Genomic DNA, 21,521 nt, shown 5'->3' on the forward strand with positions numbered 1-21,521 from the left:
TGAGCACACTGTTGTCGTTGCATAGGTGAGAAATCCGAGCAAAAATGTCGGACAGACTGAAAGCTATCAAAGAACGCTCTCAGCAGCGCCGAATACTTCTCGCCAAACAGGTAAGAGAGAATGAAAGGTCTATTGTAATTTGTATGTGGTAGAGTCGAGGCATTTTACCGGTAATCGTGTGTCAAACGCAAAGCAAGAGCAATGTACAGCATCAATTATAATGTATGGGACTATGGTGGTATACACATGTACTATGTAGTTTGCATATCTAAAAATAAATTTGTAGTAGACCTACGACCTACTAACAGTTAGATTCTATGTAGTGTCGACAGGATTGATCTTTTTGATGGGAGATTGAGTTCAATGTCATGTTTTATAAAGGATTACCCCCATAGACAATAGTTCTCGCATGTTCTCGGCCCCACTGGCACCGCAGATCAGATGTTGTTGGTGTTACAATTCACTATGTTTCTGATTGTGTAGCTATACTCGGACTATCAATTGTGATAGTAACAAGTAGAGGATACTAAGAAGGTTCAAGTGATAAAGTCACAACAGTCTTATTCCCTCGGATCCCATGTTTGATGTTGCCTATATGTAACAAAAAGAATGTGATGTGCCAAACAAGGTAGAGTAGAGCTGTCCCACCAATCAGTGCCAATACTAATAGGAAGACAATTCTTTCATGTCTTTAATATGAAAAGATTGATGTGATGAAAATCAAAATTACTCTTCTTTATATCATGTTTTTACACTAATCTGACATACAAATGAATAAAGATCTACAGTCAACTTGTTAATTTGTCAGAAGTGATCAGAAAAATGATAAATTTGACTTTCTAATGAGGGTAATGTTTCAAATTCTTTCACAACATACCAAACAGCTCAGATTTACACTTTTGCACATTTACTGTACTTCCAGATGGGACTGACTTTTGTGAAGTACATGCTTTATCATTTGGTGAAATTTAATGGTATTTAATGAACAAACAAGCAAAATATAGCAGACATTTAATGTAAGTGTTCAAAATGATTGGTAAGATTGCCCAGAAAGACGATGGCATCGAACCCTGATCATCGAAGGCACAATCACACCTTTTAGAATTCTTTTGTACATTCATAGAAAACTGACAGCTGTTTGAATAATTACAGCCAGTTGGAACTCCCTCCGTTGAACCTCCTTGGCTATAGCAAGTACAGTGTTGTGTACTTTGTGTTGATTTTGAAATGCCTCTGAATTATAAACCTACCTATTTCAATACTTAATTGGTTATCTCAGAATTGATATTTAAGTAGTGTTGTGTGATCGGGAGTGTAACTAATTTCCACGTTGCTGCAATAGACCGAACGCACCGTTGAAACACAGGAGAAGGAAGCGTATTTAAACTTTGATTGTTTCCTGTTTATTCTGTGGTTACTATAACAGTGATGTGCCAGTCATGAGTAGATTCAACAACAGTGTTGAGATTTCTGTATGCGATTGAAACAAAATAAAGCACAATGATCAGTATTAAGTTCACATACTTTCTGATCAAATAACACAATGTGTATACTTTGTATTTTGTTATGTATACATTTACTTGGATGAAAATAATCATCCATAAACTTGAACTAGAAGTTATGTGTCTCTACAAATATGATATAGCAAACACAACTTCAATGAATGTTTCATTAAAAAACTCAGTTGTAATTCGCAACTCTCGGAAAATCCTTCCTAAACCTTACTTTTCATTTATAACAACAATGTGTGATCTGTTTCCTTCCTCAACAACAATTAGAGCAATAGTACTCCCTATAATGCAATACATGTATGCAGGTGAGTAATGATCCCTAACAATAATACAGATCAGCTTGTTTGTTGTATTTTGTTTTGCAATTTTTCCTCAAATAACAAAAACAAATATCTTACTCCTTTGTTGCATTAACTGTAAGCTGTGCAGAAATTTCTCTATACTATTCCCACTAGTTTACACTTCAACTCTCATTACATTATACATACATAATATATCAACAGACCACAACTGTGTGTAGTCTTGTCTTACGTAACAGCCTGCCTACAATAATGAGCAACCATACAAAGCCCTACAGAGGAGTAATGAGAAAGTGTTCGAACATACAAACAGAGCCCCATCACACTACTCAAACTAAAATATCCATCCGCCTGTAAGTTTTACATGCACCCATGTGTGGCCCCAACCTTTCCACGCAATATTCATACGCTACTACTAAAAAACAAGTTCGTTAAATCATCGATAATTCAGTCACTTTCAGAACTATAACAACCATTCTAACTATATCATTACTTTCCTCAACATTTCTACACAATTCCTTTTCCCCCTTTTTTTGGTTAAACAAGGAATACAATGAGTTATAATGTCGATACAGATCACAAAACCATGTGAAAACAAACCACTCTCAATCATTTTCACATACACAAACTGTGTGACACAAACTGTAACGATACAGTGTACAAACTTGTAGGTGAATACCAGTTTAGGAAAGAATGTCTTGAATACTACCCACATTTATGCAATGCCAGTCATCTTACATGTTCTATATCTAACAAAGCTTAGATGGTACAAATCTCAACATACCTTCATAGCTGTAAAAGGTCAAAAAGAAGAAGAAATCTGGGTTCACTCTTGGCGAACTGCCAAACTTCCCGAACACATTCTTTTGCTGGTTAGTCTCTGCACCAGCCGTTTCATTTGTAACAGCAAAACAAAACAAAACAAAGTATATATATATAAAGGTCATTTCATGACATCCCATCCCCCCAAAGGTGACGGAATGTCACCATCCAAACAACACACAGGGGCAATGGGAAAATGCCTGTTGTTCAAGTCCGTGTCCGTGAAACTTTTCTAAACCGAATGAGATATCTTATCTTCATGGGTGAAGTTAGGCTAGCATTCCCGCAGTTTACTTCAACAGAGAAGGATTGATCAATCACTTGTACAAAATACACCACAAGTCCTGAGAAGCACTAAGGTTCTATAAATCTAGGCGCTCTGACTTCTTCATCAGGAGAATGAGTTTCGTTACAGGCCTCTTTGCGACTACACCATCCGCAGATTTAACGTCAACAACCCTCACCAGATCGTCTTTCCCTGGATAGAGTTGCACAACTTCAGCCATTTTCCAGGACCCACGTGCTTTGTCTTCACCGATGACAAGTACCACGTCGTGCACTGCGAGGTTTTCGACAGACTGTTGCCACTTGGGTCGCGGGGAGAGTTTGTGGATGCAAGCTAACCAGCGCTGCCAGAAGCCGTCAACCATGGCGTTACAAATTTCTCTCCGCTTCCTGGAGTCGCCTTTGGACTCTTCGCAAGGGACCTCTGGGCAAGGCAAGTCACCTCTTCCGATCAGGAAGTGATTTGGAGTCAGCGGCGGATCGTCTAATGGCGATGATGACATGGCAGTGAGGGGACGACTATTGATGACACCAGATATCTGCGTAAAGACGGTCTCCCACTCCGCAAATGTCAGACGATCAGATGTGACGAGATGCCGCATTCCCTTCTTCACCTCCCTGACCATTCGTTCTACGGCTCCTTGATGATGAGGCCCAGCGGGTGGTCCGAATCTCCACTCAGCGTTGTATTTGCGACAGCATTGTCTCACTTGGTCGTGGTTCAGTTTCAGGTTCAGCTGATTAATGACATTGTCCGCTCCCCTGAAACATGTACCGTTGTCACTGATAAGCATGGATGGGGCCCCTCTGATGCTGACAAAGCGTTCAAGAGCCTGCAAAAATGCCTGAGTGGATAAGTCTTGTACGGATGTCAGGTGCACGGCCCTAGTCACTGCGCAGGTAAAGACCGCGCAGTAACCCTTTGTGGTAGTGTTCCTGCTCAACTTTACGTTCACTGGTCCGAGGTAATCTACCAGTGTTGTCTGGAACGGGGGTGTGCAGGGTTTGACTCTGAAGTCCGGTAAGTCCGACATCTTCTGCTGGACTGGCTTTCCTCTGTGTTTCCTGCAGACAACACATTCTTGAACAACATGTTTTGAGATGCTCGTATCTCCAACAATCCAGTACTTCTTCCGAACTTCCGTTGCCGTTCGGAGATGACCCCCATGGAGAGCATGAATGTGTCTGTCACGTACAATCAGCAGACTGATATGATTCTTCCGAGGGAGAAGGTACGGGTGACGAACATCAAAGGACAGTGGTGCACGATCAATACGCCCCCCAACACGGTACACCTGGTCATCCTCATCATAGAATGGATCCAACTTCGGGATGTTGGGATCACGAAAGTCAATGTCTCTTTGCGCTTCTCGGATCCAGTACAGCTCCGCTTCCTTGATGTGTTTCAAAGAAGGCCACTGAGAGATCTGGTGAGTAAGCTGCTTCAACCATAGCTTCTTGGGAACGTCCTTCATGGAGAGGACTCTGGCTGTAGTCATCAACAACTTTGGCCAGGTGGAGTACTTAGTGGCATCGATCATTGGAGGAGGCCTGGATGCAGTGTTGATTGTGACTGCTAAAGTCTTAGCATTCCTGGCATGAAATTTCTTCTGTTCTGGATCCTTAGCATTTACAGGAATGTTCTCTGGTGTCTTGGGCCAGGATGCAGGAGACAACTTCAGATACTCCGGCCCCTCGATGACTCTCTTCATTTCTGCTGCAGTGCCTCCCCTGGAAACCAGGTCGATGACGTTCTGGTCTGTAGGAACATACGCAATATCCTTGTAGGGGTCAAACTCAGAGGTAATCTCACCAACACGGTAAGCAACGTTCGAGCGAAAGGACTTGGACTGTCCCCGGAGCCAGCTGATAGCAGTCATACTATCAGTCCAGATCCTGGAGTACGCAATATTGAAGCGCAGCACATTCTTCAGGGTGACCATCAGTCTCGACAGCAACAGGATTGCTTGTAGTTCTTTCCGTGGAATACTGGACTGCTTGAGTGGAGTGAGGCGGGCTCTTGCTGCAACAAATGACAGCTGCGCTTCAGAGTCTGTGGAATTTGACCATCTCAACCACACGCCGATGCCCATTGCATCCTCTGAGGCATCATTCGCGCCGTGCATGGACACTTCCGGTAGAGGCCGCCTCCCTCTGTACATCTCGGGAATTAAGCACCGTGGGATTTCAATGGTGGCTGCTTCCTGTAGATCGCTGTTGATGGCACTCAGGAGTGAGCACAGTTCAGATCTGTCATTCAAGGGGGTATCCCAATCAACACCCAATTGCCAAAGCTTCTGCAGCAGAATCTTGGGGCGAACGAGAAGTCCAGACAACATACCAAAAACGTCGTAGTATGATGCTGTTTGAGCTAGGATCTTACGTTTAGTTGGTATCGCGTTGTCAGATGTCTTCACTTCCTTAACACTCAAGGTGTCTGTTGCCAGATTCCAGCGAGTACCCAGAACAGTTGCGACACTGGTGTCTTCAGTCTGATCACAGACTTCTTTGACATTCGACTGCCACTTTCTTATGGAGAAGTTTCCCTTTTTCAACGTCTCTGTCAGCTTTGACTTTAGTTCCAGTGCCTCTGCAGGGTTAACGACGGACTCATTGAGGTCATCCATGTAGAACTGCTCTGCAGCCACCCGCTTCAGTCTCTCATCATTAGGTGCGTGCTCATGGATTACGTGTCTCAGGGTGACGATGGCGGCGGTGGGGGAGGGCTTGTCCCCGAAGGTGACTGTTGTGAGTTCGTAGATTTGGATAGGGTGATTTGGGTTTTCCCTAAACACGAATCTGTGGAACCGCGCATCCTCTGGCTGTATTTTGATCGCCTGAAACATTTTGCTGATGTCTGCAATGACGCCGACTTCGTTTTCACGGAATCGTAGCGCAACGTCAATGAGGTTGGAATTGACATTTTCTCCTTTAGCAAGATAGTCGTTGAGTGAATGTCCCTGGTACTTCGCTTTGCCATCATACACTACACGCACTGGAGTGGTTTTTGAGTCCTTGACCACTGCAAAGTGAGGAAGAAACCACATCTTTCTGTTCACTTCTCGGTCACGCAGCAGTTCTTCGGTAGTCACATGCCGTGAAACTCCTCTGTTGAGTTGCTCTCTCATCTGTTGACAGTAGATCTCCCAGTCTTCAGGCCTTTCAGCAAATTGTTTTTCCAGACACATTTGTCGTTTGACGGCATACTGGAAATTGTCAGGAAGATCATCTGGGGATCTTTTCCAAGGAAGTCCGACCTCATACGAACCATCAGGAAGACGAGTGACACTCTCTTCCATTTTGACTGTTGCACTCTTTTCGTCAAAGTCGGCAGTGCAACGACATCTCCTTGGTTCTAGACCAGCTGTTTCCAATCCAATGTACTCTTCGAGGGACCCTACGGCTGAAACATTTACATAGTTCAGTAACGATGTCGATCCTGCTGATTTCCCCCCTTGGATGAACCATCCAAGCGGGCATTTGACAGCTACCGGTTCGTCTGATCTCTCACCACGGATGTACTCCTCCCAGATCATGAGGTGAGTATTGTCGACGCCAAGGAGGACATCGATCATCTCTGAATGGGCAATATCAACGTTGACATCTCTCAGATAGTCATATTGCTGTAACTGGTCTGGTTGTATGATGGGGGCATCACCGCAAGGTTTATCAATCTCTGTGGTGGTAATCGGGCAAGACCAATTACCCTCTAGGTCCTCGATATGGCAGTCTAGGACTCTTAGCTTCTTGCTGATTTTGCTGCCGCCAACAAGGATCAAATCATGGTCTTGAAATGAGTCATTAGCTGACTTGGGAAAAACACCTTCCCTCAGAAGTGTGGCCTGACTTCCCCCATCCAGTAGTATGCGCACCAGACGTTTCTGGTTACCGTAACGCAGGTAACCCATGACCGTTGGCAGGGTACTCTGAAGGTGCTCGGTGGAGGTCACTGTCGACACCTTTGCTGTGCTGTTGGTCGGGCGACTCTGTGGGTTCCCTTGCTGGCTCTTTGCATTACTTCCGTAAACCACAGGGCAAATCGAGGCAAAATGCTGGTCACTGCCGCAAGTCGGTATACGGCATGGAGCGATGTACTTGCAACGGCTGTGATCATATGGGGACTTGCCAGCAACACAGTTATTATGGCCACATCGAGAACAGAATCCATTCCCCTTCAAGATCTCATGTTTCTCTTCCAGTGTCAAGGTCCGGAACTTGTTGCAGTTCTTGAGGAAATGTGACGTCGTCTTGGCATGAAGAGGGCACTTGAGAGTCGGCACTTTTCTGTCTGTGTGGTGCTGCCCACTGTCCACGGCCGCGTTTGATGATTTGGTCATCCTCTGCGATGACCCAGTATTTTCGGTGTCCGCCGGCGTAGCTTTCTGAATGACGATGTGTTCTCTAAAAAGCCATCTGTTGAGTCCAGACAGTGAATCAGCAGTTTCGTCATCTCTGACGCTCTTGTAGAACCCAACGCGATGTTCCTCTGGTAATTTACGCTTTATGGAACAAAGCATCATCTTGCTGTTCATTTCGCCTGACAGTCCGACTGATTCAGCTTGGTTTCGAAATTCTGCAGTGTTTGGATAAATCGGCCCATAGCAGGAATGTCGATTTTGCCTCTCCTTTCATACGTCTTGAGGTTCTCCAGGTCCTTCATCAGGCTGTCAACTATACGGTCTCTGTCCCCAAAGTACTCGTCGAGGATCTCCCATGCCCGCTCGACGTTAATGCAGCCTCTGATCATATTCCGTTCCTTTGAGTTCACCATGGCTTCGGTCAGCTGGTAGAAGCATTCAATTTCATTGAGCCCCGCAGCGCAGTGATTGAACAGAGCTTTGAATCTCTCGTAATCTCTGATGTTTCCATTGAAAGTTGGGTATTTCATCCTCGCCATTTTTGGCATACTCCCGGCTCCGGAAGTAGAAGGACGCGACGTGAGGAGTGGTGTTGCAGGAGAGGCATTTGAAGGCGGACTTTGCTGAGGATCAGATGCAGTTGTGGCGGTGTGTTGCCGTGGGGTCATTGGTGTTGAGGGCATAGACGCTCCATGTGTATCTGACGCAGAAGACTGAGAACAGCAGTCAACAGTCCGTCTTGCTTCTACCAATGTCTGAATGAATCTGGATTCACAGTCACTCATCCATTTTTCCTCTGTCTCAAACTCTGCATCATCCTCAATAACTTGCATCAGCTCTTCATGTTTCTTTTCAATGCCTTCAAACTGTTCCTCTGCTTTGCTGATATACTTCTGCAGCATGCTGACATCATGTCTGTCATCCTTTATGAGGCTATCTAAAATTGTCAGCGTTCTGGTGAGCTGTCCCTTCAGATTTCGTCGTGACAACCTCAGGCCTTTTGGATTCTCAGCCATGGTAAATTCTGCAGGTCAGCCAGATTGTTGTTGAAGATGTTGTGTGATCGGGAGTGTAACTAATTTCCACGTTGCTGCAATAGACCGAACGCACCGTTGAAACACAGGAGAAGGAAGCGTATTTAAACTTTGATTGTTTCCTGTTTATTCTGTGGTTACTATAACAGTGATGTGCCAGTCATGAGTAGATTCAACAACAGTGTTGAGATTTCTGTATGCGATTGAAACAAAATAAAGCACAATGATCAGTATTAAGTTCACATACTTTCTGATCAAATAACACAATGTGTATACTTTGTATTTTGTTATGTATACATTTACTTGGATGAAAATAATCATCCATAAACTTGAACTAGAAGTTATGTGTCTCTACAAATATGATATAGCAAACACAACTTCAATGAATGTTTCATTAAAAAACTCAGTTGTAATTCGCAACTCTCGGAAAATCCTTCCTAAACCTTACTTTTCATTTATAACAACAATGTGTGATCTGTTTCCTTCCTCAACAACAATTAGAGCAATAGTACTCCCTATAATGCAATACATGTATGCAGGTGAGTAATGATCCCTAACAATAATACAGATCAGCTTGTTTGTTGTATTTTGTTTTGCAATTTTTCCTCAAATAACAAAAACAAATGTCTTACTCCTTTGTTGCATTAACTGTAAGCTGTGCAGAAATTTCTCTATACTATTCCCACTAGTTTACACTTCAACTCTCATTACATTATACATACATAATATATCAACAGACCACAACTGTGTGTAGTCTTGTCTTACGTAACAGCCTGCCTACAATAATGAGCAACCATACAAAGCCCTACAGAGGAGTAATGAGAAAGTGTTCGAACATACAAACAGAGCCCCATCACACTACTCAAACTAAAATATCCATCCGCCTGTAAGTTTTACATGCACCCATGTGTGGCCCCAACCTTTCCACGCAATATTCATACGCTACTACTAAAAAACAAGTTCGTTAAATCATCGATAATTCAGTCACTTTCAGAACTATAACAACCATTCTAACTATATCATTACTTTCCTCAACATTTCTACACAATTCCTTTTCCCCCTTTTTTTGGTTAAACAAGGAATACAATGAGTTATAATGTCGATACAGATCACAAAACCATGTGAAAACAAACCACTCTCAATCATTTTCACGTACACAAACTGTGTGACACAAACTGTAACGATACAGTGTACAAACTTGTAGGTGAATACCAGTTTAGGAAAGAATGTCTTGAATACTACCCACATTTATGCAATGCCAGTCATCTTACATGTTCTATATCTAACAAAGCTTAGATGGTACAAATCTCAACATACCTTCATAGCTGTAAAAGGTCAAAAAGAAGAAGAAATCTGGGTTCACTCTTGGCGAACTGCCAAACTTCCCGAACACATTCTTTTGCTGGTTAGTCTCTGCACCAGCCGTTTCATTTGTAACAGCAAAACAAAACAAAACAAAGTATATATATATAAAGGTCATTTCATGACAAGTAGATTGTAGTCATAAACCCAATCTCATGTCATACACTGGTTAATAGTTCTGTCCTTTCTATCCTATACGCACAACACATACTGTGCATGTGTCCGTATGTCAGTGTGTGTGTTTATAAGTCATTTAGTATTGTAACGCTCATGGATCATCTCAATCTGTGAATTTGTGTGATTTGTGGTTACTCAGCTTGGAGCCCCCGATACAGAAAACATCGCATCAGTGCTGAACAACATTCGGGAGATAGAGGAAGATCCTGCATACAGCAGAGCAGGAAGTTCACTGTAAGTCCAAAAGTTACACCAAGCAGTGGAAGCATGACCAGTGATTATCAAATTGGCAATCTTTTCACTAGTGCACTGTGTCTGTGAGTCAAAACATTGCATATTGCATTATACAACAGCTATTTCAAAATCCAGCTAAATGTCAAAGGGCTTAGTAATTTGTGTGTGTATGGTATTACAATGTAGTTATCCAAATTGCATACCTAATCATTGTTTGTAGATCTATGTCTATCTATCATTCTGTCTATCTATCTATCTGCTATCTATCTATCTATCTGTAGATCTGCATTTGTATCTATGCATGCATGTGTCTAATATCTTCCTCCCTCCTCTCTATGTCTCTCTTTGCCTCTATGTATCTATTTCTCTATCTTAATCAATCTTTCTTACATCTTCCTGTGCAGTGTGAAGTGATACGATATGCATCAACACGAGTGGTTGGTTATTGATGATATGACAGCTAGCGAAGGATTAATATGTTACATTACCACCATTTGATATACAAAGACAGCTGATACAAAGACTCATGAAGCCATGTTGCAGTCTAATACTTTACTCTTAGTGACTGCCATTATGTTTTGATCATAAGCATTCTAGTTTTCAAATGTTTCCCTTTGAAATGAGATCTTGAGCTTTCCTTATGACTCATCCTTTCTGTCACTGATTCTCTTCTCAGGGGTTCCCATTATCAGGGTGGTTCGGCTCCCCCTGCCAAGAGAAGAGCAAGGGAGGGCTCTGGCTCAATCCTAGACAGGAGGAAATCAACTGATGTAAGTTGAATGAAGCTCTCATGTAAACGATGCAACATTCTGCAAGCATGTCAGTCTATTCTGCCATTCTTTCCAGGCCTTTTATAAGCCTGGCGTAGGGCGGACGTCCACTTGGGCGCGGACAAGCCCCGGAAGGGTTGCGGAAGCAAATTTTGTTATTTCGGCATCCTGTCCGCGACAGACGCCGAATAACTTTGTGAATCGGCTTGTCCTGGGACATTCCTAGGACTGTCCGCGGACTGTCCGCGGACTGTCCGCGGACTGACTGCGGACATCCCTAGGAATCACTCCGGAAGAGCGCGAAATACCTCGGAATATGTTAATCGTAGCCGGGCAGCGCGGAAACATCTAGGATTACACCCGGAATGAACGCGGACAATCAGGATGCCTTCCGGACAACACAAGATAAGCATGCGGACAAACTGCGGACAATACCAGGAAAATGGAAAGGTATAAATTTGGCGCTGACTTTGACTTTTCCTCATTTGACTGCTAACCGTCATTGATGCTCCTTGTTGTGCTTCCGCAGTAGCGGCTGATATTATATTAATATGATTGGTCAATATTATTTGATAAATGTGACCACCAACAGTCGAAGAATAGGATTGTCTGCATGTCGGCTGACGACTCATTTTTTTTTTTTTTTGTCTCATCTGGGAGAACAATTTTTTCTCTACCTACAGTCACATGGATGATATTCGCAAACTTTTTGAACCATATATATATACACAATATACATAAAAATGTAAATGTATATACATATATATATATATTTATATATAATCATGTGGATAAGGTAGTCCACGTGCGGGCAAGATAAAAAGATAAGTAACAAAACTGCAACAAAGTTCATGCTGTATTCACCAACGATTTATTTCTTCACAAGAAATAAACCGTTGGTGAATACAGCATGAACTTTGTAAAGTTCATGCTGTATTCACCAACGGTTTATTTCTTCACAAGAAATAAACCGTTGGTGAATACAGCATGAACTTTGTTGCAGTTTTGTTACTTATATATATATATATATATATATATATATATATATATATATATACATATATATTCTTTATTCCCTTTTTTTAGACCTGTGCTTTATCCATCGTGAAGTATATACATGTTTTGTCTGAAACTTCTGTAGAGCATGCCAAAATGATCCTAATCATTAAATTTGTTTTTCTTTCTCTCATTTTTACCCTTGTGCATCTCTAACCCTCTCTTACTTTGATCACTTTTGAACATTTTCAAGTCCGAGAATTTTTTTTTCATGCTTAGAGCTTACCAGCCTATTGTCAATGAAGTGTAAAAATGGGGAAATATTTTTAATCTACTTTAATTTACTTTTTTTTTTGGGGGGGGGGGGTTCAGCTTGGCTGTCAAATTGGACAATCGAGTTTATTTGCAATTAAAACAAAAAGAGAAGAAAAAATTATTAGGTAATAACAACTACGAAAATCATTCAGGTAAAGAATATTTCTGAAATGATTTGTGATGCTTAATGTGTACTTTAATATATACACTCAGCAAAAAAAAAAAAAAAAAAAAAAAGAAAGAAAGACAGAAATTTAACACTTGTTCGAGTTCATGATTAATCTGCTTTTTCTCTCATTTCACTCGAATTTTGAAGTGACAGAAAATTTTTCATTTTCCTCCATCATCTTTAGCTTTCATTGTTATTTTGGGCTTCAAAGATATTACATTGTAATGAGACCACAGGTATATCTTTGCAATTGAATTCATGCTTTTTAGTGTGATGAATTTGTCTTTTGTTCTAATATGTTGTATCATTAGAAAGCATTTACGTATGAATAACAACTTGTTCATGTTTATTATAATACATTAACATTTAGCCAAAAATTCTATGCTTTTTTTTTCTGAGTGTACTTCCACTTACTTTTGTGATTTTTCAGCTGGGCTGTCACATGGGACAACCTAGTTTGTTTGCAAATAAAATACGAAAACAACATAAAGGAAAATGTACTATAGTAAGTAATAGGAACCAGGAAAGTCACTCAGATGAAAAATAATTTCTGAAAAGATCAAATCAAAACAAACTTACTAGGAAGTTAGGGGGCTGATTGCACTTCACGTTTGGCACAGTCTCTACTACCTTATTCTTTGCCTTCTGGGACCGGAAATTCCTTAGATTTACCTGTTCTTCATCACTAGACGAAAGGTGTGCCTGTGATGGGGATATTTGCATGGGGGCCTCGCCTCCCTTCTTGCTCATTTTGCGTTTCATTGGCATGACGCTCGCGGAAAGTGTCGACATTTTCGTGTCTGGATCACAAAATTTCCGCATCGGTTCCGGACACTTGCATATATAGATCCGCATCGGCTCCGCGCTGTCCTAAAACATTCCTGGTGTCTTCCGCTTTCATTCGGGAAGCTTCCCCACACCGCGAGATTCTTTCCGGAGCGTGTGCGGAAGGAGCGGAAGGGTTCCGGACAAGCGGGACATCCTCAGGACATCGTCAGGACAAGTCGCTGAAGGTGTCAGGAAGTTCATTTCCGCGTCCAAATTTTGGTCTCGATCAAAATTTGGACGCGGAAATTTTTCTCTCTCCCGAAGGTGCGGAAACGCCCGGACATGTTTAGGACAGTGAGCGGACACGTTCAGGAACGTGCGGACAGGTTCCCGAAGGAGTGCGGAATACCAAATTTGCATTCCGGGTCTTGTCCGCGTCTTGTCCGCGCCCTAGTGGACGCCTGGTCTAAGGAACAACACATTTATGCAGTAGGAACATAGTAGTAATAACTGAGTATTAAATATATGAATAGATTAGACCAAAGTTCACTGTATTAAGTTATATTCATGTATCTAGTTGAGGGATCATAGCAAATTTTGCTCTTACCCAACATTCAACTGTATACAGCCTTTGATATGACTGTGACGGGGGGAAGGGGGGGGGGAAGATAGGCAAACAAATGGTTACATTCAATGGATGTGTTTGTCCATAGAGTGACAACATGGCAACCTGAAACAAATTTCATATACCAGCTAATCCTTATTGATGCTTATTCATGCCTTACACAGGAAGGTGACGATGCTGCAGATAAAGGTCTTCGAGATGAGGTCTACAAAGATTCCTCAACGTTTTTGAAGGTGAGAAAGAAAGACAACTTGTGTGTGCATCTTTCACACTGAATATTTATTTCAGTCAGCTGAATGTGTGCTACATTTCATAATACTTTCGATTTATGAATGTGCATTTATTCAATCATTGAATACTTCTTTCTGTAATAAGAGCCAATTGTTTGGGAAATTTTGTTCTATTAACCATTATTGAGCAAGTTAGCCAATGCCAAAATGCTGTTCCTCCACTGCCAGATTTACTTATGGAGACAGACGTAAACTCCAGTAAAAGATTTCTTAAATACAGGCAAACAAGGGAAATTGGGATGCTGGGCAATTACCTAAACAGTGGATTCAGTCAGGCATCCAATACAATCCAGGATCAGTTGGCATAGACACTATGTGTAATAAAAGATGTCAATTGCTGGAAAACATGAACATGGCCATCTATCATCTGCCAGTAAATATACCCTGGTAAATGTGGCATGTTATCTAAAGTTTTTTGTCTATCTGTACTTTGTATACTTATAACTTTCTTGTCTTTATTCTATTTGCACATAGAGTGCCTACAGTACTCCACAAAATGGATTTGGCACAATATAAATCATATTGATTATTATCATTAAAGAGAAATTCCACTCTAGAAATTACATTAAATGTAGTTTCTGTGACTTGAAGCAGAAAAATAAGACAAATTGGACAGTAGAAGTTCAGATTCCAATCAAAACTGAGAAAGGTATGATTTTTTTGAAGTTGTAACCAATCAAACACAAATTGGCAATTCCATGATGTCACACAGGAGTTCACCCCCTTCCTCTGTAATGTAATGTTCATTTTACCATCAAGTAGATATCCAATCATACATGTACCCATAATACAATCATGGTGAGCGTTTGTGTTTGATCGATATCAGCTTCAAAAAATCATAACTTTCTTAGTTAAGATCAGAATTTGCTCAAATTTCCACTGTCCCATTCCTCTAATATTTCTGCTTCTATTCACAAAAACTAATGTCAAGAGGAACTTGCCCTCTAAGGTTTAATAAATGTGCTACCAAATTCTTGATGATGGAGAGGGAACGGGCCTAAAACCCTGTTTTTGATAAGAGTAAGAATGATGCACTCGTGATCCTGGCTCTCCCTGATCCATCCATGGAGAAACAGCCACTGAGTGGAAGAGACGAATGGAAGTAGATGACATTGATGACACCCCTTCTGCACTATCTATTTCTACAGGGTACACAGAGTGCTAATCCTCACAATGACTACTGCCAGCATTTCGTGGACACGGGTCAGCGACCACAGAACTTCATAAGGGATGTAGGTAGGTGGTGGCACGCTCAGTCCTTCAAGCAGGATAAAAGGATTAGGAAGATCTTACCAAAGAGAATATTTGGAGTGATGATTGTGATGTAAATGCAAAGCCGGTTGTAATAATGATGAAAATTATATGGGTATTAAAAGTGGTAACCAGGAGGCTCTCTTGTATAGCAGATAAGACTCTCAACTTTGAAACAGAGGTACCAAGTTCTAACCAGGTGCAAAATTGGAAACCTGGCAACACTGGGGTAAAAATAAGACCATGATATCTTATAATAACAATGATAATCAGTATTCCTATTATGATAATGATGAATTCAAGAATAATTATTTTCATAAGTAGTAACAATAGATATTAGTGGTAGTGTTTTGTTTTAGTTTATATGATTTTATTACTTTATGTTAGACACTGGTATAGTAGTTGTTGGTGTTTAGTTTTGTTCCATTGGTACATCCTCCTGCTTGTCTATGGCAGCAAACTGAAGGCAGTCCATTTCTATTCCATCCAACGGTACAACTAGTCAGAAATTGCTCTTACCAACATCTACTAACATTAAAGATCATTTAAATATTTTCATTGTACAGGCGTCACGCAAGTAACAATAATGCAATGGATAATTAGACACCTCTGGTGCCACTGTTAATCGTGAATTTGCCTTCTTATTTGTTTGTTTTTTGGTGTTTTTTCGCCATTTTGTATGTGATATCTATTTTCTCTATGCCTGTAGGTCTTGCTGACAGGTTTGAGGAATATCCCAAACTGAAGGAACTAATCAGACTAAAAGATGAACTCATTGCCACAACCAGTATCCCCCCAATGTAAGTGCAAATGAGTTGTCATAATCATATGTGCATGCAAATTCTTTGCCAAAGCTACATAATTCTTCCTGTTCTTTGTGACTTGGTATTTTGCTTTTGTTTTGTTATGGTTTCCATACTTAATAATTTCACTCACAATATGCTATAACTTGACACTATCTTTTTATTAGCATTGATATGATATATTTGATTTTTTTTTAAAAACTTCATTAGAACTGTAAACTGTGTTGCACTTATCTTAACCTTTTCTATGCCGGGACTTTGGCAGTGTGTGTGATGCTGTCGGTTGTTTGTTTTTTTCTGCCATCAATACACTCAAAGCATGCAAAAGGTTACCATTCCAATGGCGAATTTCTTGTTGGTCTGTCCCTGTAGGTATTTGCAGTGTGACCTCGAGACTTTTGAGCTCTCAGAGCTGGACAACGTCTTTGATGTCATCCACGTTTGCCCACCCTTGGAGGAGTACAGGCATCGACCTGGAGTCCTGACCAATCAGAAGTTTTGGAGCTGGGATGACGTATGTACAGATCTGAGATGATGATGATGATGACGATGATGACAATGATGACGATGATGACAATGATGACGATGATGATGATGATGATGATGACTCAGAGGAGGAGGAGGAGGAGGAGGAATTAGATTAATAGGAAGATACTGAAGATTGTGTTGTCATTTTTCACACATGAGAGTATGCAAGAGATATTATTCAAGAAAGTGGTTTAAATGCATTTAGCAATCCTGACCAGTCAAAAGTGTTAGAGCTGAGATAACATTTGTACAGATGATGAAGATTGTAATGATGTTAACGATAGAAATGATAGTGATGAATACGATGGTGATGATGCAAGAAACTGAAGATTGTGTCTCCATTGTGAATGAATGAAAGCATACAAGAGCCAATTTTTGTATTCAACAAAGTGGTTTGGCAGTGAACAATTGGGAGTTTTTGAAGGCGACCTAGTAAATGGAATCTAATGCACTAATTAACTGATATTCATGATGAAAGCTTGTATGCATGCACTTTATTTGGACATGGAAGGATGTGGTACCTCGATGGATATGGTACCCAAATGTTGCAACAACAGCAAACATGTTGAATAAAGGCTGCACCTCGAAAAAAATGCACATGACTATGGTTGCTGAATTCAGCTACGCATAGTTGCACATTATATGTCATAATGTGATATAATTATATAATATCATCACACCCTATTTACTCAATATTCTACCATTACTTTACCACTATTTGACGATGTAAAATCTCCTGTCTATCTTTTCTTGCCTAGATTTTGATAGTAACTTCAACTGAATTTATGGTTAAACACAACCTATATGAAGCAAGAGTAGTCTTGAGTCCATTCACTGAAGTCTCCCCATGCAGTAATCGTCATCTTGATTTTTGGTGTGGTCATTATGATTCTGACAGATTCTCAGGTTAGATGTTCCATCCATATCCTCATATCGCTCCTTCATCTTTCTATGGGTTGGTTCATCGGATGGACTGGAGAGAGGGAGAGAGGTAAGATTCTTTTGGTTTTGTTCCCCTTGACTGTTGCTATATTTCGCTAAGATGTGGGGGGGGGGATGCATTTATACTTCAAACCAGGAAACTTGGGGAGGCAAGGCTGGCCCAATTTGAATCGATCTGCAACCACTGCCCACCGAGGTGCCTTTGAAAATCACGTCTAAGGCAGGCCTGCCAGAATGGAATTGTCCATCAGCGAATATATGCACCAAAACATACACTCATCAGTAAAACTGAATTCCAGTAGGGATTCTGCATGTGTGCCCCATATAAAGTTGTACACAATTCTTAACTTATACTCACAGGCTTCGTTACACGGATTTGTGATTACTCAACTTGCTTCTGAATACTAGGAAGCTGATGTTATGCAACCCTGATCAAAATCAGTATCAGTAACCCAATTGAAATATAAACTCTGACCAATTCTAACTGCACAGAGTCAATGTACTCTTTTACTTACCTGAGTCACAATGGATTTGGGTCAGATAAATTTGATTATGTAATTGTGCAATAATTAAAAAAAATGATGTGTCTAAAGTATTGTTTACCTAAAGCTTTTCACAAGTAATATATTGTGTGGAGGATGATTGAATATCTTGCTTGCAGTGCTTGAAGGAGTGGGGATTCAGAAGATCAGAGGACATCTGCTGGATCAAAACAAATGTCAAAACTCCTGGAAACATCAGTCTAGAGCCTGGTGCTGTCCTCCAGAGAACCAAAGTAAGTGGCAAAAAAAAAAAGGGGGAAAAAAATCAGCTCCAAAGATGTGCATTTTTGTACTTCAATTTTTGTTTTCATTTTCAAATGATGATGCACAGGAAAAGTTTGTGCTGTGTCTTGAGATATTGCCCAGCCTCATTTGTCTTTAGGGTACCATGAAATAAGTGTGATTTGGCTATACATGTTGCACGTTGTTGTAATATAACTATTATTATCAGAGTATGTTATAGCGTAATACTTATCGTTTTGTCCATAGGTCACCACATAATACACTTAAATGAGCATTTGTAACTGAATTCAACAGCATTTTATTTATATATGATTGTAAATATGGTAAATGCTTTTGATTTTGATTTTTTTTCTTACACAAGCATTATAAGCAGGATGAAGTCACTGTTGTAAATTCTAAGGTTTGCCCTTTTCTTTGCACTGTATGTTCCCACCATTTCATTCAAGCTTTCCGGGGCAGATAGGTTGTATTTATGATCAATGTGTGAAACGTACATGTGCCTAACACATTATGACAATGATTACCAGGTGTGTCATAATCACAATTTGACTACCAGGAGCACTGCCTTATGGGTATAAAGGGCACCGTGCGCAGGTCAACAGATGGCGACTTCATCCACGCCAACATTGACCTCGACGTCATCATCACGGAGGAACCTGAGCCGGGCAGCCTGGAGAAACCCGAGGAAATTTTCCACATCATCGAGCACTTCTGCCTCGGTCGCAGGAGACTCAATATCTTTGGCAACGACCAGACCATCAGACCAGGTAAGGCCAACAATCCACTCTTCATTTTATATTTCTCCCTTTTCTTTTACATTTTTGTCTAAAAATTCTTGCTTCGTGGCATTTCTAGAATCTTGTATTTTGATACTGACTGAACCTGTTTTGTATTCTGGTGTTGTTCGCTGCAAGAATTTGTTATTTCATTTGATGTGATTGTACCACTCTGTTCACCAGTGGCGCTTTCATGCAAGCATGTCTGTGTTCAATGAAAACCTCACTGGTCTTATCATACTCGTATGCTGTCATGCTGTGTCATGTATATATACCATATGGTGTGAATGGTAATTAATGTAGCCATATCAGTGTATAGGAGCCTTGAGGTGACTGTTTCTGTTTCACTTTTATATGTATCTACTGAATAAGTACAGTAGAATTACTGCTCATCCTGTCTTGGTATATATTTGTGGGTTATGTGATATTGGTGAAGTTTGTCACCTCTTTCCCTTCATACTTGTTTTCTTAAAAGAATCATCTCTTGTCCAGGGAAAGCTTTGGACACAATATGGTACTATCAGACATACCTGAAATTTACTGAAAAACCAGTGTCTTTTAAATCATGTCCAATGCTAGGAAGGGTAAACTTGGCAGCCGCCAGCATTTGTCAATGGGAATGATTGTGACTATGATTATGAAAAAAATAAAAGTCCTCTTCTGATAGCAGAATTAGTGATATATAGTGTTGTGTTCAATGGGTCATTGAGAATTTCCTTATGAATTGCCCTATACCAGGGCTCCACACTAACTTTTTTTTTTGCGTGGCCCAATGGGGCCACCAAAATTATCAATTTCAAATTTTGGGTGGCCCGAGAGAAAAATTTGGTGGCCCGAAAAAAAACAACACTAAAAAACATTAAAAGTCCTGTTTTTTTTTTTAATGAGTCACACACTCACTGCATGCATTTATGCACTTCCGGCACAAAAAGTTACGAATTTATTGACATAGGCCCCTACTTTTCAAAAAATTTTGAGGGCCCGAGGCGGGCCACCAAATTTGAACTTTTTTGAAATTTGGTGGCCTGACTTTCATTTTTGGTGGCCCCGGGCCACCGGGCTACCGTTAGTGTCGAGCTGTGCCTATACCATGGTATTAAACCACATCACCTGTCTATGCTCCTTTCCAATAATCTTCAAGAAGAATATCATCATCTGGATTGCTCACCAATGCCAATTTAAATCATGACTGTGAGCAGTAAGTGTAAGAAATGAGTGCTGACTGTCCGCCGTATCTTTTTGCACCCACCCTCAGGCTGGCTGACGATAGGGCCCCAACTGACAAACAGCAACTTCAACAAGGACACGTTCAAGTCGTACTTCAACAAGTCGTCCGAGGACTACCTGACAGGTTGCTCCGAGGAGATCGAGAGGTTACGGCCAAAGTCCCCTGTCCAAAAGAACAAGGTGCCTGGAGGACCAGGGGGACCCGGTGGGCGGGGCGGGCGTGGAGGACGAGGAGGCAGGGGCGGCGGCATGGGGAGGGGGGCCTTTGGCGGGAGGGGCGGGGGAGACCGAGGTGGCTTTGGTGGGAGGGGCGGGGGAGATAGAGGGGGAGGTGGGGGCAGGGGTGGCTTTGGTGGTAGGGGTAGAGGGGGTCATAGGGGTGGGTTTGGACAGAGGGGTGGGTTTTGATGCCATCTCCAGAGATGGACATCGCAGCAAAACAAAATATCATACTGGATATGGTTACCAGCTACTGCAGCCACATTTTGCAACCCCTGAAATTAGATTTACTGTAAAACCAGAAATTTTGTCGTGCATGAGACTTTTTCAATTTTGCAAGAAGTCAAGATTTGCAAAGGTAAAATGAATGCGAAAGTGTTCATCTACACAATGCATTGAATGTCAGTGGTGATTCACGAAAGTTTCATGCAGCTAAAAGGCCGTCGGTTCCAATTTACATCCGTTTCTGGTTTTGCTGTAATTTATAGATACCCCTTGAATGTGACATGAGCTGGCAATTAATTGCTGTATGCCTTTTTGCAACAATGGTGAGTGAAAGGGTTCTATTCATTTTTCCTTCTTTTTTTTACTCTGAATGCAGAAGGAACCTTCCTCACCATTAACTGGGCATACTCTTTTCTGTAATTCCCAAACATTGACCTTAAGTGACCATCCCAGAAGACCAAGTGTTTAGGGAAAGCCTTAATCATAATATTCTGAATTTGTACCTTGTACCCATCACTGTGTGTGTGATTTCTTATTCAAGATAGTTGACAGGTACTACGCTTAATATTCATTGCCTTGAATTCTAGAGACAATTAAGATCAGGCACTGCGACAAGCAGGGCTTGAAATAAGTGATACCTGTGGCATTGGCAGCAGAATGACTATTCCTCAACTCCGATATATCGGCTAGCCATGTATTGCAAAGTCTTATAAATCACTGATTCCAAGGGTTTTGAGTTGTTTGTTTTGT

General features: G+C 41.1%; 1 protein-coding gene across 1 annotated transcript; it reads left to right on the forward strand.

Annotated features, from left to right (window-relative positions):
* The first annotated feature begins 7 nt into the window (after positions 1 to 7).
* Positions 8 to 20,816, forward strand: LOC139739554 (N(6)-adenosine-methyltransferase non-catalytic subunit METTL14-like). The gene is made up of 11 exons (XM_071650158.1): positions 8 to 110; positions 9,988 to 10,082; positions 10,759 to 10,852; positions 13,890 to 13,958; positions 15,164 to 15,251; positions 15,976 to 16,066; positions 16,442 to 16,583; positions 17,496 to 17,588; positions 18,201 to 18,314; positions 18,881 to 19,091; positions 20,356 to 20,816. Exons 1-11 carry the CDS (start codon positions 45 to 47, stop codon positions 20,733 to 20,735), a joined length of 1,443 nt encoding a protein of 480 aa, XP_071506259.1. The 5' UTR covers positions 8 to 44; the 3' UTR covers positions 20,736 to 20,816.
* The last annotated feature ends 705 nt before the right edge of the window (positions 20,817 to 21,521 follow it).

The sequence above is a fragment of the Diadema antillarum genome, unplaced genomic scaffold (assembly GCF_040938485.1).
Source record: "Diadema antillarum isolate AM-2024a unplaced genomic scaffold, OU_Dant_1.0 seq00000807_RagTag, whole genome shotgun sequence".
NCBI lineage: Eukaryota > Metazoa > Echinodermata > Echinoidea > Diadematoida > Diadematidae > Diadema > Diadema antillarum.